Source organism: Lagenorhynchus albirostris, chromosome 16 (genome assembly GCF_949774975.1).
Source record: "Lagenorhynchus albirostris chromosome 16, mLagAlb1.1, whole genome shotgun sequence".
NCBI classification, from domain to species: domain Eukaryota; kingdom Metazoa; phylum Chordata; class Mammalia; order Artiodactyla; family Delphinidae; genus Lagenorhynchus; species Lagenorhynchus albirostris.
Window position 1 is genome coordinate 47,779,273 of NC_083110.1, and position 26,475 is coordinate 47,805,747.

The 26,475-nt window shown below is 39.6% G+C and overlaps 1 protein-coding gene across 1 annotated transcript; it reads left to right on the forward strand.

The window, feature by feature from the left end:
- Positions 1–996: 996 nt before the first annotated feature.
- LOC132507008 (interferon-induced protein with tetratricopeptide repeats 1-like) lies at positions 997–25,393 on the forward strand. The gene is made up of 2 exons (XM_060125910.1): positions 997–1,119; positions 23,255–25,393. The coding sequence occupies exons 1-2, from the start codon at positions 1,115–1,117 to the stop codon at positions 24,690–24,692; spliced, it is 1,443 nt and encodes a 480-aa protein (XP_059981893.1). The 5' UTR covers positions 997–1,114; the 3' UTR covers positions 24,693–25,393.
- The last annotated feature ends 1,082 nt before the right edge of the window (positions 25,394–26,475 follow it).

Sequence of the window (26,475 nt, forward strand, 5' to 3'; positions counted from 1 at the left end):
AACACAGTCTCTGAACTCGAAGTATCTTATGGTGCTCCCATTGTTGGGAAAAAACAAACAGGTGTCAGTTTTGTTACACAAGCATCTCTCTCTCTCACCTTCTGCAGCTTCAGAATGGAGGGAGCCTTTCTCCTACGCAACTGACAATTCTTGCATCTTCAAATCAGCCATGAGAACTATATTCCCTATATTTTCACGGATATTTACATCATAGAAAATTTTATTTAAAAAAATCTCTCAGGGTATTATCACTCCTTCAGAGCTTAAAGCATAAATATGTAAATTTATCAGCTAGGCAGCTTGCCAACAATATTATATGTGTTACTATTTCCCATTTTATAGCTGGAAGAACTGAACGATTGCCTTAGACCTCAGAGATTGAAAGTGCTCAGGGTTTACTCCAGGGCTTGGCTTCTTACATTTAGCATGGGGGAAAAAAAATCAGGCTCAGTGATTTGACTCATGGATAATCCCAGAGCTAGTAAATAACACACAGAATTAAATCCAGGTCTCAAGGTGCAAATTGTCTCCCACAAGTAAATTGACTTGACGAAGTTACTTTTTACAACATATTTCTGGAGCAGTCTTTCACAATATGTGCTCCCAGAAACCCCTACACCAGAATCTCCTACAGACTTCATTAAAAAAGCAATTTCCTGGGACCCACCCTAGAGTTAGGGTCAGATTCCTGGGAGTGCGATTTTTTTTTTTTTTTTTTGCTGTGCCCCGAGGCTTGTGGGATCTTAGTTCCCCCACCAGGGATGGAACCCACGCCCCCTGCAGTGGAAGCACAGAGTCTTAACCACTGGACCGCCACTGGAAGTCCCCAGTCATGATTTTTAAACGATTTACTTCTACTGAGTCATGACAGATTCTTAAGTTTCTTTTTCCTCCTCTTGATTTTAAATCAGTTTCACTTTCCAAATCCTCTTCGGTTTCATAAAGGCAGTCACTCAGAGATTGGGAGAAAATATCAGCTGATGCATTCTCCCTACCCCACATCCCTCTTTTATAGCCCCCTTCAGTATTTACTTGAGGCAGACGTGAAAGATTTCTGAAGAGCAAATCAGCTTGGACCCCAGCTTTTCAGAACAGCAGAGAACAGATCACCATCATGAGGTCAGTGAGATACCTTGCAAGCACCCTCGATCTTGAAACCAAATTGTAAGCTGAGCTTCTTGGGTGCAGGCAAGTTCCAGAGTTGTCCTGTTGCTTGTGGACTAAACATGCCTTTACCAATATGGGTACTTTTTATTTCTGTGACTTTTTCTGGTGTGTGCACTCCGACTCCCTAAGCTTCACGGGTGGAGCTGGGAGCCAGGAGCCGGATGTGAGGGAGGCTTGGCAGGAGTGGTTAGATCCAATCAGCTACAAAGTTTGCTGGTTCAAAGTCAGATCTAAGCAAATTACTCTTTTGAGGTTTTTTCTGTTGTTTTCTTGGAAAGAACTAAGAGGCTTTCTTCTTGTCATTTTAAAAGGAAGCATTTCTTTTCAGCAGATGTTATTAAAGATGAAATTGGTAGTAAAAAGGCAACTCATGTTGGGAATTTTGCCCTGAAAGTTTGATCACTTCAAGGTGAGAAGTGGAAAAAACAATCCTTACAGATGGACATTTTTTCCATTTCTTATAGGAAAACAAACCGGAAGCTGGGAGTTTATTTTTATTGCTGTAATGAGAACTTGTGAGCAGCAGAAAATAATTTCTCTTCAAAACATAATGACTTAATCTCTTTCCTAATACTGATCTAATTTCTAATGAAGGAAAGCAGAGCAACGGTTGCCTGGGGTTGGTGGAGGGTGAGACTGGGCTTGACGAGGAGGGTACACAGGGGATGATGCAAATAGTCTATAGAGAGATAGTGGTGGTGGTTACATGGGTATATATGTTTGTCAAAATTCATCAAACTACACTTTAAATGGGTTCATTTTATTAAATGTAAAGCATAATCTTAGTAAATTTGATTTTCAAAGATTCATATAGACCTGCTTGAGTTCTAACATCAGTTAGAGCCTCAGGAAAAAAACAGCTGAGAGAAAAGGAAAACTTTCCCATCAAACACCTGGGAAGGGATCGAGGGGTTGACTGGCTGGGGAGGGAGCACCCTAGTGACCATTCAGGGAATGAGGACAGGGCGACCCAAGGGCTCCCAAATGCTCTGCAGGCTTGTATCTGGGGATGGGGTGGATATGAGGAATTCACTGCTAAATGCCTCAGGTCACTTCCCCTATGTGATGGGCTCCCAGGCATGAGTGATGTGAATCATGTCTGCATGAGTGAGTTGACCAGAAAAACCTAGCCCTGCCCAGTGCCTTGGTAGCCAGTCTGCCTAAGAAGTTTGGCAGTGATCTGTGCTTGGGTGTGTCCAGAGCCACGGACCTGAGGAATTCTGAGGGAGGCTCTCTGGACTATGCTGGACTGAGGCCCACATCAAGGTGCCCTGTTCCCAGAGGCTGTAGGGACAGGGGCAAGTTAGGCTGTTCCTTCTCGGCTGTGCTAAAAATTTCCAAACGGGGAAGCCACCTGGGGAAACACCTCATACCTGCTGGCTGGCTAATGAGTGCCCTCCTCTGCCCCATCCACTGAGGAAATTTGTTGGCCCCTTTGCACACTCAGAATTCACTTAAAATGATAACACTGATATGCCAGTTATCATGGCAGTAACAGTTTCCTTGCAGTTGGAAGTGCACTCTGTCCAGGGCTCTACACGCATTATCTATCATCATCCTCCCAGTAGCCCTAGGAAGGGAACGCTATTATTTTTTATTAGCTTCACTTTCTAGATGAGAAAAATGGGCCTCAGAGGGCAAATTACTTGGCCAAGAAGTCATATAGAAAGTGTGTCAGAGCAGGGTGGTTACTAAGGTGCCAAACTCCAGGGCTGGGCTTCTTCTGGGTACAAAGGCCAAACGGGTGAAATGTATTAATGCTTTTAATTATGCTCACATTAGAGAGGAGGGGCAGGGACTGGGAGGTCTGGACCCTCGGGTCCCTATTTGGAGAGGGAAGATCAGTCCTTAGAGTGCCCAGAGCCACACCTGAGATGAAGGTAAAAGTGCATCTCCCTACAGCACAGTTTCCTATCATTTGGATGGAAGAAAAAAGGAAATTTATTCCAGGCCATTTTAGAAGTGAGGAAATGAGGCTGTGATGTGATTCAAGAAATACCCCAGAGCTGGTCAAAGAGAAAACCGAAGTCCAGGCTTTCTGTGGTTATTTTCCTTTCTTCTAGATGTCTGACTCACTGTTTGATACTTACATGATCTCCTACAAGTAAATGGGAAACTGCTTTTCAAAATACCTCCAGGGACTTCCCTGGCAGTCCAGTGGTTAATACTCTTCACTTCCATTGCAGCGGGCATGAGTCCAATCCCCTGGTGGGGGAACTAAGATCCTGCATACTGTACTGCCAAAAAAAACAAAACAAAACAGAAAACAAAATACCTCCAGGACTATGCTTCTCAAAACACAATACAGGGACTTCTGCAACAGAATTTCCAGGGTGCTTGTTAAAATGCAGAGTCCGGAGCCCAAGCCCGCCCCTAGGTTGCATCTGAATCTCTGGGAGGAGGGCCTATAATGTGCATGGCAATCGACAATGCCTTCTTTCAAACTCTCAAGCACAGTTGCAGAATCTGTGTAGAATGGTACTCCCAGTGGAGAACTGAGCTCAGCTCTGCATGTTCAGTTGCAGTTTCTCCTCAGCAGGAATCTTGATAGCATTCCCTCAGTTTTGTTTTCCTTTTCTATTTTATAAAAGCACAGACCTAACAGCTAGCATCCTGAGTGGAAACCTCCTCTGCATTTGCTTGCAACCCACAGCAGAAAATAAAATCTGCCTGAACCCCAGCTTTTCAGAATTGCAGGGAAACAGCCATCATGAGGTAAATATTCCCTGGTTCTCTGATAGGAAGTTGAGAATCTCTCCCAAATCTTGTTCTTGAGTGCAACTTCCTGAATTATGCTGAGTCAGTTTTTGCTAGTAGATTAAATATGCATTTCACTAATCATCTATCTAACCTATGTTACCAATTCATGCACTTTTATTTCTGTGGCTCTTCCCGATTTACAGAGTCAGGCGCTGAGGGATGTGCTCCCAGCAGAGCTGGCAGCTGGGAAGGGATGTTGAGAGAGCCTAGGAGGGCATGCTCAGATCCTTTCAGGCAAAATCTGGTCAATGAGAGCTGGGGCCTGGAGGAAAGTTGCTGCAGGTCCCGGTCCCCCTTTTGTTTCTTATATTTGAAAGGACAAAATCAGAGCTTTGTGTGTTTTGTTATGGTTGCCGTGGTTATTTTAAAAGCACGCTTACTTCTCAGCAAACGTGCTAAGGATTAGTTCAGCACTATGAAACTTCATAATGAAGTCGCTTTTGCCTTGAAATACGCTCTGACAGGACTGGGGGATATGTCTACGTGAACCGTCTTCTTACCTGCTAGACTTCCCGTGTGAACTATAAACAGGGAGTAAGTGTCACAGAGTCTCTCAAACTGCGTGGCATATTCCCTGTACCACACCCGACCTGAGTGCTCTATTAGAACGCAAATTACTAGGCCCTGCATATTTGGCTCTCATGTTTCACTCAGAACCCTTCCTGGGAAGTGAGAAAACCAAAACATGTTTATGTGTTGGGAATATGGAAAAGATGAGTTAGGAATCTACACTTCTGTGAACCCTCTCTCCACATTTCTTCTGACAGCATTAGTGGTGTACTACAATGCTGAGAGGGGGCAGAAGGAAAGAAGGGGTTTGCAGTGTTGAGGGTGATGCTGAAATTATTTTAACATTAGCAGAATTAATTTCTTTCCAGCTGCCTTTTAGACTTCATATTACCTGCCTGTTGGCACCAGGAAGTAATTAGCATTTCCTCAGGGTTTTTACACCAACGTGCTTTTTGTCCTAATGACGTGACCATAGAATCCTGGGAGGCAACAGATAAAGAAGGCAAGGACACGGGGGACGGATAATATTTGAGTATTCAAAGTACTGGCTTCATTTCCATTAGATTGAATCCTCCTAAAAAATACAAATACAGTGATGAATCAAATGGAAATCTCATGGAACATAGCCTGGGTCAATTGAGATGTCACTTTACATGGGAGTTGCTAATTGAAGACACAAATATCTGATTTAGAAAACAGGGTTCAGATGTGATTGAGTTCCCAGATTTGCTGGTTAGTGAGCCAAGTCTATAACCTCAAAATAAATTCAAACTTTAAAATTTACATTTGTCCAGCTACTGGCAATCATGAGAGACCTATGTGCTCCAAACACTTGGCTGGACACTTATTCACACCTAAGAAAAGTTAAAATGTACTGTGGAAAGGCAAAGTAAGGGAAAAACCTGTTTAGGATGTGCAAGCTAAAAATGACACAAATACCTTCATGTATCTTTTAAGTGTTTGCTTTGTGGTATGTGATATAATCTTCTCCTTTCTCTCCCTAAAATATTTTCTCCAAAAACATTCAATAAAGTTAACAACTCAATAAGCTAATAAAGTCTCTGCATGTATTTTACTGGTGAGATTTTTAAAAGATTGTATGCTTTTTGTATATTCTTTGTTTGGGTGGAAGTAGAAAAACACAGAGGCAACTTACATAGCAGTAGAAGACCTGAGGCAAGGAAGCCATGGGAATATAAACCCTACCAAGAATTTTTTTAAATATTGGGAGTGGGGGTGGATTTACTTCTACAGGCCATGGAATTAAAAGGTTGACTTATGCTACCTGATCCCTGAGAGCTGGAATTGACCAATGGCAGAGGGTAAGGGAGTTTTGAGTGGGGTCATTCAGATGATACCTGGGGAACACACAAGTAACACCCATTTCAACTTTGATACTAAACTAAGAGCAGATTTATTAGATTTAACCAGAAGAAAACTACTAGAGCAGGAATATCGTCTTTTCCTTGTAAACAAGGTCTGACTAAAGTTACAACAATATGCATGCTGAAATGTTTTATCAATTAATTGCACTGATTACCTTCTTACACAACAAAAAAATAAGATAAATTCATGGGTGGATAGAGAAATTGATGGCTGAATAGATACGTAATAAAGCAAATATGGTAAAATGTTAACTGTAGAATCTAGGTGGTGAGTGTATTAGTGTTTGTTGGAAAATTCTCTGAACTCTATGTTTAACAATGTTCATAATAAAATGTTAGGATAAAAAAGTAAAAAAAAAGAAGTATTCTAGAAGTAAATCAAAATGAGGCAAATGAACCAAAATATATGTGAGATAAAGGATAAAACCGCACAGAGAAGTATTCCAAGTGATTTTTTTAATACATTGTAATTCGACTCTACATCTTTAGAAGGTTACATCTTACGATGAAAGAACAGCAAAAAACAAAAACAAAAACAAAACCGCTAAACTCTACTCAGCAATCATTTTGAAGGTGTTCTGAGTTTGTTATTCTGAGACTGTTGTCAGTGTATTGTGGAATAGATCATATGTACGCTGGTATCACATAGAAAAGAGATATTCAATTTGGGAGGAAAAAATACACAGATGTAGGATCAATTAGGTTAAGTAAAAATCCTGTAAATTTGAATTTGTAAGATGAAATCATAATATATTTTATCTTTAAAATATACACACAGTACCAATGTCATTTTCCTGGTTTTGATATTGTACTACAGTTACACAAGATGTTGCTACTGGGGGGGTCAGGGGTTGGCTGCACAAGACTCTTCCTGCAACTTCCTGTGAGTCTGTAATTATTTCAAAATAAGCCTGAAATGTAAAGGAGGAAATGATAAAAACTCAGTACTTGACTGTGTTGCAATAAGCCAAACTGTGGGTTAAGGTGGGCTGAGTGGACCCTTGAAAACCCATGAGAAAATGTGAAAATCATCAGACCATTCACTACAAAGGACTTCTGTTGTCTCTGAGTTCTTCTCCATGGATGTGATCAGAAGTATTTAGAAATAATCTCAAAAGGAACACACATTTTTTTGTTGTTGGTTTATAACATTATATAAGTTTTATATGTACAATATTATATTTCAACTTCTGTACATACTACAGTGTACTCACCACCAAATGTTTAGTTTCCATCTGTCACCACAGAGTTCCCCCCTTACCCATTTTGCCCTCCCCCGATCCCCCTTCCCCTCTGGTAGTGGCCAAAGCACTCAGAATCCCATTCTTTTTCCATCCATCCTGTGGATCAGGAAGAGACTGAGGAGCTCATTGCCCACCGTGCAGGTGGGGAAACAAGGCGCAGAGTAATGAAGAGACTGAACCCGGGACTCACAGAAAGGGAAGTAGGTCCAGGGACTGAGTCCCAGATCACTCAGTCAGAGAATTTCCGTCAAACAACAGACACCAGGGATCATCAAGGTCCTGGTTCCAGCCCAGGTGCACATCAATATCACCTGAGCATTCCGTTTTAATACTGAGACGCGGGGCCCATTCCCAGGGGTGTATTCAATTGGTCTGGGACAGGGCCTGATTGGCATTATTCTTGGAGCCTCCCTAGATGATTCTAGTGTGCAGTGAGGGTAGAGATTCGATAATCTATTCCAAATCACTTATGTATCAGTTGAGGAAATTGAGGCTTATAGAGGTGAAGTAGCTTATCATAGTTGGCCAATCACTCAGGGAGCTAGCTGGTCCTAGACTCCTGGGGATGGACTTACAGCATAGTGCTGAAATTTCATTTTCTATAAGCATCATTTTCTCCAGTTCTTGTTTTGTTTTCCTAACTGTAAGCACATGTTTGGGGACACACACACACACACACACACACACACACACACACACACACACTCTTGGCTGTTTCCTCTCTACTGCTCTGTCTTGTATTGCTCACAGCTCTGTTTAATCCACAGAGACAGTAGGCAAGATTCTGAATACCTAATCAGCCCAAGCCAGAGCCCCATAGAACCAGAACTGCTGGCAAGTTCATGGCAATGACAAGATAAACACTTCGTCTGCTTCTCTACATTCTATCTAGTACATTGGAAAATTACAAACCCAACTACTTTTCTCCACAAGGACTCCAAAGACACCCTGCTCCCCAAAAAGAGAGCTTTTCTAATTCATTTATTTCAGCGTTTGCTTATAGCCTGAACATTTATCAGAATACACAGATAAACCTGTATTATTTATTCAGAAATTTTTATTTGTGTAGAACTTTCTAACCAGTTCAGGATGTCTCAGTGGAAGCTTATAGCATTGGTGAGGGCTGGCATGGGAGATGAGCTGGGCAGGAGGGGCTGAGCAGAAACTTTTTGGATCTGACAGGGTGTCTGATGAAGTGTTTCTAAGAGGAAAACGTTCTTGCAGCTGCTCCTTTTCTGTTTCTTATTTTAAAAGAAAAAGTATAGGAAGCTTTTTTTTTTTAAAGAAAGCACTATTTAAACTTGATGACTGAAAATACTGCTGCAGCTGCTGCTGCTACTACTGCTACCACCAACAGTCACCTTTTTTTAAAATTTTTGAATTTTATTTTTTTTATCTTTTATACAGAAGGTTCTTATTAGTTATCCATTTCATACATATTAGTATATATGTGTCAATCCCAATCTCCCAATAGTCACCTTTTATTTGCATGCTTCTATGTGCCAGGTAGTTGGTAAGTATTTAAATTCAAGTTCCATGAACTACAGTTGAGTTGGAATTTGACTGAGGTGTCATTCTGCAGCATCAGAGAGCTCTCTATTCCAGAGCATCTTACTTTTACCTTCTGCTCAAGTGATCAAAGATCAGGAGGCTTTCTTGGTATCTGGCATATTTCCTTCGTTTCTGAACTAGGTGGATTGTTTATTTCTGTCAATCTGAAACCAAAAGTAATGACCAGAATCCTGGCCACTTCATTAGGAGTAGGTTTTTATATTTCATAGCCTTCTATATACAGGAGAGTAACTAAAAATGAGGCTACCTCCCTCAACTCTCCCTTTTCTATGCAGTCATCGAGAACCTAGCCACCAACCTTCATGATAGGTAACAATGGACTGACGCTCTCCTTTAGGGTAGGAGGCAGATCTGGTTCCAAACCCTTGCCAGTCCCTGGGTTTTTGCAGCACTAGGAACAACCCTCAATATGGTCCCAGGTCCACAGTCGTTGGTAATCTGGGTCCATACAACTCGGTACACACCCTGAAATCCCATAAGATACTCCTTGCCCCTTGACTCTTCACGGTGAAGCTATGGACAGAAGGCGTCATCAAAACCTTCCATCGCTTATCTCAAATTCTGTTTCACTCCTCTCAACCACTTGATATTCTTCTCTGTGAATAAACTTCCTCTGTTTTTATTATTGTCAGGTGCCATGGAAAAACATAGCTAACAATGGTAGCCAAATATATATATGTCAAGCTCAACAGATTCAGCTTCTCAGGGAAGCAAGTCTAATTGTCTCCTCTCAATAAGGGGCCTTCCAGTGATTAAATTAACTGTGATTGGGGAGAAATTTGCTTTGCAAAATCTGCTGGAATCACCACTTTACTACACGTATCAGGAGAGTAGGGCAATTTCCAATACAAAGTAGGGAAAACAAGAGCTCAGAGAACACTAGTAATAGGAGCGTAATCTGTACCCAGGACCATAGTGTCAGCACTTATTCTTCCCAACCTCTTAACACAAGCACCACGACTACAGAAGACTGTATGGGTCAGGATGGGGTAGAACTGGATGCCACGGGCACCAAGAGGATACTCTCTTGCACAGGTATGGTAATCATGTCTGGTTAATGAGAACACTTTAGATGACTACAAGAGAGAGCATTAAGAATAAGGAAATGTTTTCGTTAAGGCCCAACATGTTTTGTTTGATGTCTCAAGATGCTAGCACTTACACTTTCTTTGTTCCTATGAATAAAGAAGAAGTTATAGAACTCTTTTTATCCTTGACCATTCTCCAGAAAGAAGGGTATGCAAAGGCACAAAATAATTAGTAAGATACAACCTCTCAGAGAATTGGAACAAATTTAAGGCTCTAGTTTAGTGATTTGCAGAATTTTATACCATAAAAAGAAGAATTTCTGTTTCCAGATGAGCAAACAAGGCACAGATTGGGGGCATAACCTTGGCAAGTTCACAGAGCCAATTTTCACAGGTCTCCCTGGCTGTAGGTTCAGTGGACTCTACATTACTGGCATCTCTTGGTTCCTGGGTTTCTATAAGGCCTTATGGAGTCTGAGAGAGGAATTAGCACATCAATAAAACTGCTTTCCACCAGCCTTTTCTCAATCCGTTTTCAATACAGAACAAAGGAAGCAATAACTGTTTAAGTTTCGTTTTCTACCACTCTGCCTAGTTTAATTTCACTTTCTACTTTCTGTGTAAAGTTTCTGGAAAAAATGTTAATCATACTATCTCAACAAACTTAGTTTCAGTGATGACATTCCCTTATTCTTCTATCTGATCATCTACTTTGGACTGAATGTGTGTGTGTGTGTGTGTGCGCGCGCGCGCACGCGCACATGTGTGTGCTCACACACATGCACATTCATACACACACATAAACTGTTTTATTAGTTCAGACATCTTTATTTTTCTTAGCAACTCCCTGAGGAAGATGTTAAAACCCAAAGAAGGGGAGGGAAATGGGAAGGGAGGAAAGGAGAAAATGATCCCAATCTCTGAAGTAATTTTTCACCAACCTCACTTCTGTCTGACCTAGGGAGGGAATGGATAGTTTGTCTGGATAGAAATATTGCTCTCTGGCTCCACAACAGGGAAAAAAGTAGGACCCACACAGCTGTGTGAGCCATAGTCATGGCTCAGATGTCTTGAGGGAAATATTGTGTGGGAAGAGTAGGAGAAGCTCACTGCTTAGAGAATAAGACCTTTCTCTGTTGGCTTCTGGTCTCACTATCTGCACTGCCGGGTTCCTATGTTGGGCCTTCTCAACCTGACTGGATTTAAGATTAGCAGATTACGTGTCCTCTGGGGAAGCCATGTGGTCTGCAGATGTTTGACAGCCTCCTGGCTTGGCTAGAGTTCTGTGCTTGGGAACTCCCTCATCTTCCTTAGGTAAAGGGCCTAATGTGAACATTTCTATATTACCCAAACTGAATCTTCATTCAAATAACTCTTGATATCAGCAGATCAAAATTTTAATTTGTATCAACCTGCAAATTCCCCCTCAGTGCTCCAGTGGGCAAAATTTTGAAGGGGCAACAGCTTCAGAAAATGCATATAATTATGGGCCTATTATCAACCCTTCTCCCCTCCTTTGGTCCACAGACAGATAAGAGTGGACTATCACTGATAATTAAGAAAATAGTAATAATAATGATAAAGTAGATATCACTTCCTGAATGCTTATCAAGGGCCAACCTGGCTTCCAAAGTATTACGTAAATTACTACATTTACAAAAGAAACCTATGAGGCAGGTACTCCTATTATACTTATTTTGCAATACGAATTTTAAATTAAGAAATGTTGAGGCTACACAGATAATAAGTGATAGAGCTGAGACATGAACCAGAGTCTCTATTCAATGATATCTTATTTAACCTTTAAACAAATGTTTCTTAAAGGGTACCAGTGGAGGTTCATGAGCTCATTTCAGATGGCATGGTAATTAGCTTTTATGTTTTAATGCTTTTGTGTTTATTTCAACATGTACTAGATATATATACATATATACACACACAGACATATATAATTTGTAGAATTTCTATTCAAGTTAGTAATATGATTTTTTGTGTGATAAAATACACGTAAGACAAAATTTACCATTTTAACTATTTTTAAGTATACAATTTTGTGGTATTTAATACAACCACAGTGTTGTGCAACCATCACCACTATCTACTTCAAGAACATTTTTGTCACTCTGAGCAGCCATTCCCCACTCATCCTTCACCCTAGGCCTGGCAACCATTAATCTGCTTTTTGTCTCTATGGATTTGCCTATCATTGATATTTCATATAAATGGAAGCATACAACACATGGCCTTTTGTGACTGGCTTATTTCACTTTTCATAATGTCTTCGAGGTTCATCCATTTTGAAGCATGTGTCAGAACGTCCTTCCATTTTAAGGCTGAATAATATATCATTGTATGTATAGATCACATTTTGTTTATCCATTCTTCCACTGATGGACACTTGGGTTGCTTCCACCTTTTGACTATTGTGAATAATGCTATGAATATCTACTCAAGTCTGTGCTTTCATTTATTTTAGGTATATACCCAAAAGTGGAATTGCTGAATAATATGGTAATTTTATGTTTAATTTTTTGAGGAATCACCACCATTTTCCTCAGCAGCTGCCCCATTTGACATTCTCACTAGAAGTGCACAAGGGTTCTAATTTCTCCACATCCTCAGCGACACTTGTTATTTTCTGTGTTTTTGATAACAGCTATCACAATTGGTGTGAAGAGATATCTTATGGTTTTGATTTGCATTTCACTAACATTGGTGATGTTGAACATCTTTTCATCTGCTTACCGGCCATTTGTATATTTTTTTGGGGGAAATATCTATTCAAGTCCTTTACCCATTTTTTAATCAGTTGTTTTTTTCTTGCTGTTGAGTTGTAGGAATTGCTTATATAGTCTAGATATTAATCCCTTATCGGGTACATGATTTGCAAATATTTTCTCCCATTCTGTGGGTTATCTCTTCATTCTATTGATAGTGCCCTTTGAGGCACAAAAGTTTTTAATTTTGATGAAGTTCAACTTATTTATTCTTACTTTTGTTACTTGTGCTTTTGGTGTCATATCCAAGAAATTGTTGCCAAATCCAATGTCATGGAGTTTCTTCCCTGTTTCTTTCAAGATTTTTATAGTTTTAGGTCTTACATTTAGATCTTTGATGCATTTTGATTTCATTTTTTGTATACGGTATAAGGTAGGGGTCCAACTTCATTCTCTTGTATATGGATATTCCTCTTTTCTGCATATATCCCAGACTGAGTGCTGGAGAAGCCAGCAACCTAGAAATGCCAGCAGGCATAGACAGAAAAGTCCCATGAAAAGCCTGCTATCTCTAGCCAAAGGACCAAGGAGGGGACAGCCTAGCAAGACAAAAAATTTATGAACAACCATTCTACTCCAGCCAAATACACAGGAAAAAATCAAATAAAAACTAAAGCCCCATTCCGAACTTTGCCAGCAAAGGCTGAGTGGGTAGCCTAGACTTCTACCCTCACCAGGCTATAGCTAGGCATCCCAACTCTCACCCTCCCCCTACCCCCATGGATGATGCCAGAGAAGGGCAAGTGGAATGCAAAGACTTCCATCCCCACCAGGGTGGTAACAAGAGTCCCTCTCTCTGCAGTGAGGGAGTGAAGACCACAAAGGAGGTGTGGACATCAGCCCCCACCTAGTGGTAATGAGGTATCCTCCCACTCCCCACTGAGGTGGTATCAGAGAGGCCTAGTGGAGTTCAGGACTTTCACCACCATCCAGAGGTAATAAGGTCACTCTTCCCCACTCACCTCCCTTCCCAGCATCAGTAAAGGCCACATGGAGAAGAGTAACAAGGCACATCTACCCCTTCAAGCCAGGGTGGTATCAGCAGAGGCCTGGGGGATCCTGAACTCCCACCCCCATCCAGCAGTAATGAGGAGCCCAGGCTCCCCATAAAGTGTTAATGAAAGACAAGTGAGTAAACAGGATTCCACCTTGATCTGGCAGTGTGGAATGAGGTGTCCTTCCCCTTTCCCTAGAACAACAGTATTAGAGGAGGCCTGCTAAAACAGATTTATATGTAACTCAGAGTCCTATAATATATAATAATACCCAAATGCCCAGGTTTTCATTAAAAATTGCTTATCATGCCAAGAACCAGGAAAATCTCAACTTGAATGAGAAAGAATAATCATCAGACAACAACACTGAGATGACACAGATATTAGCATTGTCTAACCAGGATTTTAAAGCTGCCATCGTAAAAATGGTTCAATGGGCAATTGCAAACACACTTGAAACAAATGAAAATATAAAAAGTCTCAGCAAAGAAAAGGAGATATAAAGAAGAACCAAATGGGAATTTTAGAATTGAAAAGTACAATAACCAAAATGAAAACCCAGTGGGTGGGCTCAAAAACAGGATGGAGAGGACAGAGGAAAGAATTCATGAACTTGAAGACAGAATGATAGAAATTATCCAATGTGATTCTAATTTCAAGTAGCTGCCCAAAGTCCAAAGATGATAAACCCAAAGAAATCCAAGACACGTCACAGTTAAAATTCTGAAGACTAAAGACAAAAAGAAAACCCATGAAAGCAGTAGAGAGAAATGACACCTCAGCTATAAGGAAGGGAAAAACATACACACAAGTCTAATGGCAAGTTATTTCTCGTTAGAAACCATGGAGTTGAGAAGAAAGGGGCATAACATTTTTCAAGTGCTGAAAGAAAAGAATTTTCAACCTAGAATCCTATATCCAGCAAAAATATCCTTCTGGAATAAATAGGAAATTAAGACATTCTCAAATGAAGGAAAGCTAAGAGAATTTGGCACCAACAGACCTACCCTTAAGGAATAGCTAAAGAAATTTTTCCAGTGAGCGAAAAAGGAAATAAAAGGTATACAGATCGGAAAGAAAAAATAAAACTGTCCCTATTTATAGATGCCATGATGGTCTACATAGAAAATCCCAAGGTATCTATAAAACAATTCCTAGAACTAAAAAGTGGGTTCATCGAGGTTACAGAATACAAGATTTACATACAAAAACCAATTGTATTTCTATATACTAGCAAGGAACATGTAAAAATTAAGTTAAAAACACAATATAATTTTAAATTGCACAAAAAGAAACACATAAGTGTACTTAAGTGTAAATCTAACATAACATGCATAGGACTTCAATGCCTATAAACTATTAAAATGCTAATGAAAGAAATTAAAGAATATCTAAATAAACAGATACAGAATGTTCATGGATTAGAAGACTCAGCATAGCAACAATGTCAATTCTCCCCCAACTGATATAAAATTCCTATCAAAACTCCAGCAAGATTTTTTATAGATATAGAAAATATTAATCTAAAATTTATATGGAAAAGCAAAGGAACTAGAACAACAATTTTGGAAAAGAAAAATAGAAAGGAATCACCCTACCCAGTTTTAAGATTGATTACACACAGTAAACAAGATTGTATGGTATTGGTGGAAGGATAAACACACAGATCAGTGGAACAGAATAAGGAACCCAGAAATAATCCCACACGAGCACAGCCAACTGATTTTTGACAAAGGTGCAAAAGTAATTCAATAGAGGATGAACAGTCTTCAACAAATGCCGCTGGAGCAACTGGATATCCATAGGCTGAAAAATGAGACACTGACCTAATCTTCATACATTATGCAAAAATTAACTCAAAATGGATCACAGATTTAAATGTAAAATTATAAAACTTGTAGAAGAAAATACAGGAGAAAATCTTCAGGACTTAGGGCCTGGTGAAGAGTTCCTGGACATGATACCAAACACATGACCCATAAGAGAAAAAAAATCAATAAATTATACTTCATCAAAAGTAAAAACTTTTGCTTTTCAAAAGACCTTATTAAAGGATAATAAGACAAGCCACACACTGAGAGAAAATATTTGAAAACATCACAAAGCACTCATATCTAGAATCTATAAAGAGTTATTGAAACCCAACAATAAAAAAAACCTAATTAGAAAATAGGCAAAGGATATGAAGAGATATTTCATGAAAGAGGATATGTAGATGGCAAATAAGCACATAAAAATATGTTCAACACCACTAGCCATTAGGGAAATGCAAATTAAGACCACAAGGAGATACCACTACATGTCTATTAAAAGGGCTAACATTAAAAAAAAAAGTGAAAATACCAAATTCTGGTAAGAATGCAAAGAACTAGATCATTCATACATTACTAGTAGGAATGAAAAATGATACTATTCATCTGGAAAACAGTGTGGCAGCTTCTTAAAAACATAAGCATACACTTACCACATGACCTAGCAATTGCACTCCTCAACATTTATCCCAGAGAAATGAAAACGTATGTCCATGTAAAGGCCTGTATACAACTCTTCATAGCACTTTTATTTGTAATAAGCCAAAACCAGAAACAATTGAAATGTCCTACAACAGATGAATAGTTAACTGTGATACTCCCATACCATGGCAAATGACCCCCCAGTAGAAAGGAATGAACTGTTGATAAAACTCAACAACTTGGATGTATGTCAAGGGCATTATGATGAGTGAAAAGGGCAATCTCCAAAGATTACATAATATATGACTCCATGTATATGACACTCATGAAATGACAAAATTATAGAGATGAAAAACATGTTAGTAGTTACCAGAGGCTAGAAATGTTTGGAAATGGAGGGAGGCAACAGTTTTGACTCTAAAGAAACAGCATGAGAGAGATGTTTGTGATGATGGAGTAGTTCTCTAACTTGATCAAATGATGGTTCCATGGATTTACACATGTGATAGAATGACAGAACTGTATGCATATTGTACCACTGCCAATTTCCTAGTTTTGACATAGTTAGATAAGATATAATCTTTGGGAGAAACTGGGTGAAGGATACACTGGACCTATGTACAATCTTTGCAGATTTCTGTGAATCCATTATTATTTCCAAATAAATGGGCCAAATATTATTGCTTTTAGGTGGTCTTAATTTGTTGCATAATCTGCAGACTAAGTTCCTAAGGTCAATAATGTTTCCTAAGGCTCTGCATTTCTTACTGGTCTCTATCCTAATTACAAAAATAGGAAACATTTTTTTTTTTTTTTAATGGCCTGAGTCCTGATTTTGCCACTCATGCAGCTGTGTGATCTCAGGAACCTGTGCTTTGACTTTATTTTTTATACAGCAGGTTCTTATTAGTTACCTATTTTTATACATATTAGTATATGCATGTCAATCCCAATCTCCCAATTCATCCCACCCCGCCACCCCCCCACCTCCACTTTCCCCCCTTGGTGTCCATACGTTTGCTCTCTAGATCTGTGTCTCTATTTCTGCCTTGCAAACCGGTTCAGCTGTACCATTTTACTAGATTCCACATATATGCGTTAATATACAATATTTGTTTTTCTCCTTCTGACTTACTTCACTCTGTATGACAATCTCTAGGTCCATTCACGTCTCTACAAATGACCCAATTTCGTTCCTTTCTATGGCTGAGTAATATGTACCACATCTTCTTTATCCATTCATCTGTCGATGGGCATTTAGGTTGCTTCCATGACTTGGTTATTGTAAATAGTGCTGCAGTGAACATGGGGGTGCATGAGACTTTTTGAATTATGGTTTCCTCTGGGTATATATGCCCAGTAGTGGGATTGCTGGGTCATACGGTAATTCTATTTTTAGTTTTTTAAGGAACATCCATACTGTTCTCCATAGTGGCTGTATCAATTTACATTCCCACCAACAGTGCAAGAGGGTTCCATTTTCTCCACACCCTCTCCAGCATTTGTTGTTTGTAGATTTTCTGTTGATGCCCATTCTAACTGGTGTGAGGTGATACCTCATTGTAGTTTTAATTTGCATTTCTCTGATAATTAGTGATGTTGAGCAACTTTTCATGTGCCTCTTGGCCATCTGTATGTCTTCTGTGGAGAAATGTCTATTTAGGTCTTCTGCCCATTTTTTGATTGCGTTGTTTGCTTTTTTTTTTTTGCGGTACGCAGGCCTCTCACTGCTGTGGCCTCTCCCATTGCGGAGCACAGGCTATGGACACACAGGTTCAGCGGCCATGGCTCACAGGCCTAGCCGCTCCGCGGCATGTGGGATCTTCCTGGACCGGGTCACGAACCCGTGTCCCCTGCATTGGCAGGCGGACTCTCAACCACTGTGCCACCAGGGAAGCCTGGTTTGTTTGCTTTTTGATATTGAGCTGTATGAGCTGTTTATATATTTTGGAGATTAATCCTTCGTCCGTTGATTCATTTGCAAATATTTTCTCCCATTCTGAGGGTTGTCTTTTTGTCTTGTTTGTAGTTTCCTCTGCTGTGCAAAAGCTTTTAAGTTTCATTAGGTCCCATTTGTTTATTTTTGTTTTTCTTTCCATTACTCTAGGAGGTGGATCAAAAAAGATCTTGCTGTGATTTATGTCAAAGAGTGTTCTTCCTAAATTTTCCTCTAAGAGTTTTATAGTGTCCAGTCTTACATTTAGGTTTTTAATCCATTTTGAGTTTATTTTTGTGTATAGTGTTAGGGAACATTCTAATTTCATTCTTTTACATGTAGCTGTCCAGTTTTCCCAGCACCACTTATTGAAGAGACTGTCTTCTCTCCATTGTATATCTTTGTCCCCTTTGTCATAGATTAGTTGACCATAGGTGTGTGGGTTTATCTCTGGGCTTTCTATTCTGTTCCATTGATCTATATTTCTGTTTTTGTGCCAGTACCATATTGTCTTGATTACTGTAGCTTTGTAGTATAGTCTGAAGTCAGGGAGTCTGATTCCTCCAGCTCCGTTTTTTTCCCTCAAGATTGCTTTGCCTATTTGGGGTCTTTTGTGTCTCCATACAAATTTTAAGATTTTTTTTCTAGTTCTGAAAAAAATGCCATTGGTAGTTTGATAGGGATTGCATTGAATCTGTAGATTGCTTTGGGTAGTACAGTCATTTTCACAATATTGATTCTTCCAATCCAAGAACATGGTATATATCTCCATCTGTTTGTGTCATCTCTGATTTCTTTCATCAGTGTCTTATAGTTTTCTGAGTACAAGTCTTTCACCTACTTAGGTAGGTTTATTCCTAGGTATTTTATTCTTTTTGTTGTAATGGTGAATGGGATTGTTACCTTAATTTCTCTTTCTGATCTTTTGTTGTTAGTGTACAGGAATGCAAGAAATTTCTGTGCATTAATTTTGTAACCTGCAACTTTACCAAATTCATTGATTAGCTCTAGTAGTCTTCTGGTGGCATCTTTAGGATTCTCTATATATAGTATCATGTCATCTGCAAACAGTGACAGTTTTACTTCTTCTTTTCCAATTTGTATTCCTTTTATTTCTTTCTTCTTTTCTGATTGCCATGGCTAGGACTTCCAAAACTGTGTTGAATAATAGTGGTGAGCGTGGACATCCTTGTCTTTTTCCTGATCTTTGAGGAAATGCTTTCAGTTTTTCACCATTGAGAATGATGTTTGCTGTGGGTTTGTCATATATGGCCTTTATTATGTTGAGGTAGGTTCCCTCTATGCCCACTTTCTGGAGAGTTTTTATCCTAAATGGGTGTTGAATTTTGTCAAAAGATTTTTATGCATCTATTGAGATGATGATATGGTTTTTCTTCTTCAGTTTGTTAATATGGTGTATCACATTGATTGATTTGCATATATTGAAGAATCCTTGCATCCCTGGGATAAATCCCACTTGATCACGGTGTATGATCCTTTTAATGTGCTGTTGGATTCTGTTTGCTAGTATCTTGTTGAGGATTTTTACATCTACATTCATCAGTGATATTGGTGTGTAATTTTCTTTTTTTGTAGTATCTTTGTGCAGTTTTTCTAATCAGGGTGATGGGGGCCTCATAGAATGAGTTTGGGAGTGTTCCTTCCTCTGCAATTTTTTGGGAGAGTTTGAGAAGGATGGGTGTTAGCTCTTCTCTAAATGTTTGATAGAATTCACCTGTGAAGCCATCTGGTCCTGGACTTTTGTTTGTTGGAAGATTTTAAATCACAGTTTCAATTTCATTACTTGTGATTGGTCTGTTCATATTTTCTATTTCTTCCTGGTTCAGTCTTGTAAAGTTATACCCATCTAAGAATATGTCCATTTCTTCCAGGTTGTCCATTTTATTGGCATAGAGTTGCTTGTAGTAGTTTCTTAGGATGCTTTGTATTTCTGCAGTGTCTGTTGTAACTTCTCCTTTTTCATTTCAATTTTATTGATTTGAGTCCTCTCCCTCTTTTACTTGATGAGTCTGGCTAATGGTTTATCAATTTTGTTTATCTTCTCAAAGAACCAGCGTTTAGTTTTATTGATCTTTGCTATTGTTTCCTTTGTTTCTATTTCATTTATTTCTGCTCTGATCTTTATGATTTCTTTCCTTCTACTAAATTTGTCCATAGGTCCGTAGGTCTACTAACTTTGGGTTTTGTTTGTTCTTTCTCTAGTTCGTTTAGGTGTAAAGTTAGATTCTTTATTTGAGATATTTGTTGTTTCTTGAGTTAGGATTGTATTGCTGTAAGCTTCCCTCTTATGACTAGTTTCACTGCATCCCATAGGTTTTGGATTGTCGTGTTCTCGTTGTCACTTGTCTCTAGGTATTTTTTGATTTCCTCTTTGATTTCTTCAGTGATCTCTTGGTTATTTAGTAACCTATTGTTTAGCCTCCATGTGTTTGTGTTTTTTACGTTTTTTTTCACTGTAATTGATTTCTAATCTCATAGCGTTGTGGTCGGAAAAATTGCTTGATATGATTTCAATTTCCTTAAATTTACTAAGGCTTGATTTGTGACCCTAGTTGTGATCTATCCTGAAGAATGTTCCGTGTGCACTTGAGAAGAAAGTGTAATCTGCTGTTTTGGGATGGAATGTCCTATAAATATCAATTAAATCTATCTGGTTTACTGTGTCATTTAAAGCTTCTGTTTCCTTATTAATTTTCTGTCTGGATGGTCTGTCCATTGGTGTAAGTGAGGTATTAAAGTCCCTCACTATTATTGTGTTTCTGTTGATTTCCTCTTTTATAGCTGTTAGAAGTTGCCTTATGTATTGAGGTGCTCCTATGTCGGGTGTGTATATATTTATAATTGTTGTATCTTCTTCTTGGATTGATCCCTTGGTCATTATATAGTGTCCTTCCTTGTCTCTTGTAACATTCTTTATTTTAAAGTCTATTTTATCTGATATGAGTATTGCTACTCCAGCTTTCTCTTGATTTCCATTTGCATGGAATATCTTTTTCCATCCCCTCAGTTTCAGTCTGTATGTGTCCCTAGGCTTGAAGTGGGTCTCTTGTAGACAGCATGTATATGGGTCTTGTTTTAGTATCCATTCACCGAGCCTATGTCTTTTGATTGGAGCCTTTAATCCATTCATGTTTAAGGTAATTATCAATATGTATGTTCCTATTACCATTTTCTTAATTGTTATGGGCTTGTTTTTGTAGGTCCTTTCCTTCTCTTGTGTTTCCCACTTAGAGAAGTTCCTTTAGCATTTGTTATAGAGCTGGTTTGGTGGTGCTGAATTCTCTTAGCTTTTGCTTGTCTGTAAAGCTTTTGATTTCTCCATGAAATCTGAATGAGATCCTTGCTGGGTAGAGTAATCTTGGTTGTAGGTTCTTCCCTTTCATTACTTTAAATATACTGTGCCACTCCCTTCTGGCCTGTAGAGTTTCTGCTGAGAAATCAGCTGTTAACCTTATGGGAGTTCCCTTGTATGTTATTTGTTGTTTTTCCCTTGTTGCTTTCAATAATTTTTCTTTGTCTTTAATTTTTGTCAATTTGATTACTATGTGTCTCGGAGTGTTTCTCCTTGGGTTTATACTGCCTGGGACTCTCTGCGCTTCCTGGACTTGGGTGGCTGTTTCCTTTCCCATGTTAGGGAAGTTTCTGACTATAATCTCTTCAAATATTTTCTTGGGTCCTTTCTCTCTGTCTTCTCCTTCTGCAACCCCTATAATGTGAATGTTGGTGCATTTAATGTTGTCCCAGACGTCTCTTAGGCTGTCTTCATTTCTTTTCATTCTTTTTTCTTTATTCTGTTCCATGGCAGTGAATTCCACCAACCTGTCTTCTAGGTCACTTATCCGTTCTTCTGCCTCAGTTATTCTGCTACTGATTCCTTCTAGTATATTTTTCATTTCAGTTATTGTATTGTTCGTCTCTGTTTGTTTGTTCTTTAATTCTTCTAGTGGTTGGTTAATTCGTCTAGGTCTTTGTTAAACATTTGTTGCATCTTCTCGATCTTTGCCTCCATTCTTTTTCCAAGGTCCTGGATCACCTTCACTATCATTATTCTGAATTCTTTTTCTGGAAAGTTGCCTATCTCCACTTCATTTAGTTGTTTTTCTGGGATTTTATCTTGTTCCTTCATCTGGTACATAGTCCTCTGCCTTTCATTTTGTCTATCTTTCTGTGAATGTGGTTTTCCTTTCACAGTTTGCAGGATTGTAGTTCTTCTTGCTTCTGCTGACTGTCCTCTGGTGGATGAGGCTATCTAAGAGGCTTGTGCAAGTTTCCTGATGGGAGGGACTGGTGGGGGGTAGAGCTGGGTGTTGCTCTGGTGGGCAGAGCTCAGTAAAACTTTAATCTACTTGTCTGCTGATGAATGGGGCTGAGTTCCCTCCCAGTTGGTTGTTTGGCCTGAGGTGACCCAGCACTGGAGCCTACCGGCTGTTTGGTGGGGCTAATGGCAGACTCTGGGAGGGCTCACGCCAAGGAGTACTTCCCAGAACTTCTGCTGTCAGTGTTCTTGTCCCCACGGTGAGCCACAGCTGTCCCTGGGCTCTTCAGGAGACCCTCCAACACTAGCAGGTAGGTCTGGTTCAGTCTCCTATGGGGTCACTGCTCCTTCCCCTGGGTCCTGATGCACACACTACTTTGTGTGTGCCCTCCAAGAGTGGAGTCTCTGTTTCCCCCAGTCCTGTCAAGGTCCTGCAATCAAATCCCGCTAGCTTTCAAAGTCTGATTCTCTGGGAATTCCTCCTCCCTTGTCGGACCCCCAGGTTGGGAAGCCTGACGTGAGGCTCAGAACCTTCACTCCAGTGGGTGGACTTCGGTGGTATAATTGTTCTCCAGATTCTGAGTCACCCACCCAGCGGTTATGGGATTTTACTTTATTGTGATTGTGGCCCTCCTACCGTCTCACTGTGGCTTCCCCTTTGTCTTTGGGTGTGGGGTGTCTTTTTTGGTGAGTTCCAGTGTCCTCCTGTCGATGATTGTTCAGCAGTTAGTTGTGATTCCGGTGCTCTTGCAAGAGGGAGTGAGCGCATGTCCTTCTACTCTGCCATCTTGAACCAGTCTCCTAGGAAACTCTTACATAGCATGAAATCTGTATGCTCTAAGTGCTTTCCATAGATAGGCTTATTAATTCTCACCAAATCCTGTGTGATAAGTCTATTATTTTCCCCACTTTACAAAAGAGACTCTGAAGCACAGAGAGGCTGCATGGGTAGAAAGTGCTGGGGCCAGTGTATGAAGCCAAGCAAACTGCATTTAAAGGCCACAGGGATCTTAGAAATACAGGAACTCAAAGGAAGATCAAAGCAGGCGTGCCCTTTTCAAGGCTAAGCTCTAAATACGCAGTGTTTTGTCTAGCTTATTTCTATTGGCTGTTTGTCACCTAACAAAGAAAATCTGCTTTTGTTTTTATAGTACTAATTCTGATGAAGATCAGATCAAGGATAAACTGGAACAGTTGAGATGTCACTTTACATGGGAGTTGGTCATTGACGACACTGAAATACCTGAATTAGAAAACAGGGTCTTGGAGGAGATTGAGTTCCTAGACAACACATACAAAGTGGGAATATACAACTTACTGGCCTATGTGAAACACCTGAGAGGCCAGAATGAGGAAGCCTTGAAGAGTTTGAAAGAAGCTGAAGACTTAACCCAGCAAGAACATGCCAACCACTCAGACATGAGAAGTCTGGTTACCTGGGGCGACTATGCCTGGCTGCATTACCACATGGGCCGACATGCAGAAGCCCAGATTTACCTGGACAAGGTGAAGAACACTCGCAGGAAACTTGCAAATTCCTCCAGCTATAGAATGGAGTGTCCTTATATGGACTGTGAGGAAGGATGGGCCTTGCTGAAATGTGGAGGAAAGAATTATGAACGGGCCAAGGTCTGCTTTGAAAAGGCTCTGGAAGTGGACCCTGAAAACCCTGAATTCAGCTCTGGGTATGCAATCACCGTCTATCGCCTGGAGAGCTTTAACAAAGCAGCAAAGCGTACTGGGGAATTTTGTCTGAATACCCTACAACAGGCTGTCAGGCTAAACCCAAAAGATGCATATATTAAGGCTCTCCTTGCCCTGGAGCTTCAAGGTGTAGGACGACAAGCTGAAGGAGAAAAATACATTAAAGAAGCACTGACCAACGCGTCCTCAAAGATCTATGTCTTCCGATATACTGCCAAGTTTTACCGAAAAAAAGGCTCTCTGGATGAAGCTCTTAAGTTCTTAAAATTGGCCTTGAAAGCAACACCCTCCTCTGTCATGCTGCATCACCAGATGGGGCTTTGCTACAAGTCACAAATTATCCAAATAAAGAGAGCTACAAACTGGCAGCCTAAAGGACAGGATAAAGAAAACATCAACAGAATAATACAATCAGCCATATCTCATTTTGCATTTGCTGTGCAACAAAAGCCCACATTTGAGTTTGCTTACATAGACCTGGCAGAAATGTACACAGAAGCAGGTGACCACAAAAAAGCTGAAGATGCTTATCAAAAGGTGTTATGCATGGAATCACTCAGCAAATATATGCTGCAACAGGTACATTTCCACTATGGCCAATTTCTGGAATTTCACAAAAAATCTGAAGTTGATGCAATCAGCCATTACTTAAAAGCAGTAAAAATAGAAATGGCATCATTAGCAAGGAATAAAAGTATCAGTTCTTTGAAGAAATTTGCTTTAAAGAAACTTCAGAGAGATGCATCAGATATAGAAAGCTTGTGCATCCTTGGGTTCATCCACAAAGTAAAAGGAGAAATGAACGAAGCCCTGGAGTACTACGAGCAGGCCCTGAGGCTGGTTCCTGTCTTGGAGAACTCTGTGTTTGTGACCTGTACGCACTGAAATATGGACCACTCTTACATATCATTTGATTTTACATCAACATATACTAATCATCTTTTCTGCTTGCTACTTTCAGAAACATGTAATTCACTGCAATGATGTAATCTTTGAACAATTACTCAAACCTGGTAAAACATTGGTTGTATTGAGAAAATAGTGAAACAGACTATACAGGTCTCTGTGTGTGAAAGAGAGAGAGGAAGAGAGAGAAGAACCATTTCTCTGTGAATGTTATATAGTAGAAAAAAAAGTTTGTTGAGTAGATTTGTAGCAAGTAAAACACTGGCCTTGACATGGAACCAACCTAAATGTCCATCGACAGATGAATGGATAAAGAAGATGTGGCACATATAAACAATGGAATATTACTCAGCCATAAAAAGAAATGGAATTGTGTTATCTGTAGTGAGGTGGATGGACCTAGAGTCTGTCATATAGAGTGAAGTAAGTAAGAAAGAGAAAAACAAATACTGTATTCTAACTATATATGGACTCTAAAACAAAAAAATGATACTGATGAACCTAGTTGCAGGGCAGGAATAAAGATGTAGACATAGAGAATGGACTTGAGGACATGGGGTGGGAGGGGGAAGCTGGGGTAAAGTGAGAGTAGCATCGAAATATATACACCACTGATTGTAAAATAGCTAGTGGAAAGCAGCTGCAGAGAACAGGAAGATCAGCTCGGTGCTTTGTGATGACCTAGAGGGGTGGGATAGAGAGGATGGGAGGGAGGCTCAAGAGGGAGGGGATATGGGGACATGTGTATGCATATGGCTGATTCACTTTGGTGTACAACAGAAACTAACACAGTATTGTAAAGCAATTATACTCCAATAAAGATCTATTAAAAAAAAACCCACTGGACTTACGTAAAATAAAATGTTCAATTCATTCATTTTATCAATAAATAGTTTTCAGTGCTAGATACCAAAAATACTATGGTGATGTAGGGGAGGGAAAATTCTTTTTCCTGTACCCATCTTAGGTTCATTGGCTTGGGCCTTAAATTAAACTGAAAAAAGACAGATTAACAAGAGAAAAACAAACAAGTTTATTAACACATGCACTGGGCATGCCCAGGGGAGTACCCAGTGATGAGTAATTCAAAGGGGTGGGTTTACATAGCATCCTAACAAACAAACAATACATTTTTAGAGAAGTGATAAGGCAAAGGCAAAGAACTTTAGTTTCTAAGTGGCAAATTATAGGAAGGCAAATATATGAGGGAAACTAATGGAAGATAATAGCCTGCTTATAAGGTTTGTTATGTATATTTTTCTGTTTGTGTCTCTGGGTTGATTAGGGACTAGAGTTGTCTCAGGTGATCAACTTCTCTCCTTCCCGGTAGAGGAGGAGAGACATTTTTTTCAGGAAGATGGGGGAGAGCAGCGAGCTTTCCTTATATCTGCTTCTTTTCAACTGCCTTTAGCTCAAAATAATCCTATGGCAAGGTGGCATATTTGGGAGTGGCATATTCTGCTACCCTTCAGTGAAACAAAGCAGACATTTTCCCCAAACCTCATGCAGCTTACAATCTAGTGAGAAAGACAGTAAAACAAATACACAATTAAAGGTCAGCTTTCCCCATGAAGATGTTTGAAATTTAATTCATTGTCAAACTGTGCCAAGTAGTTTCTCTTGTTTTATGCCATTTTGTTTGAAGTGTTATTGATTCAGTCATTTGCTGGTATTGACCTTTCTCCAAAGAAGATATACAGATTACCAACAAACACATGAAAGGATGCTCAACATCACTAATCATTAGAGAAATGCAAATCAA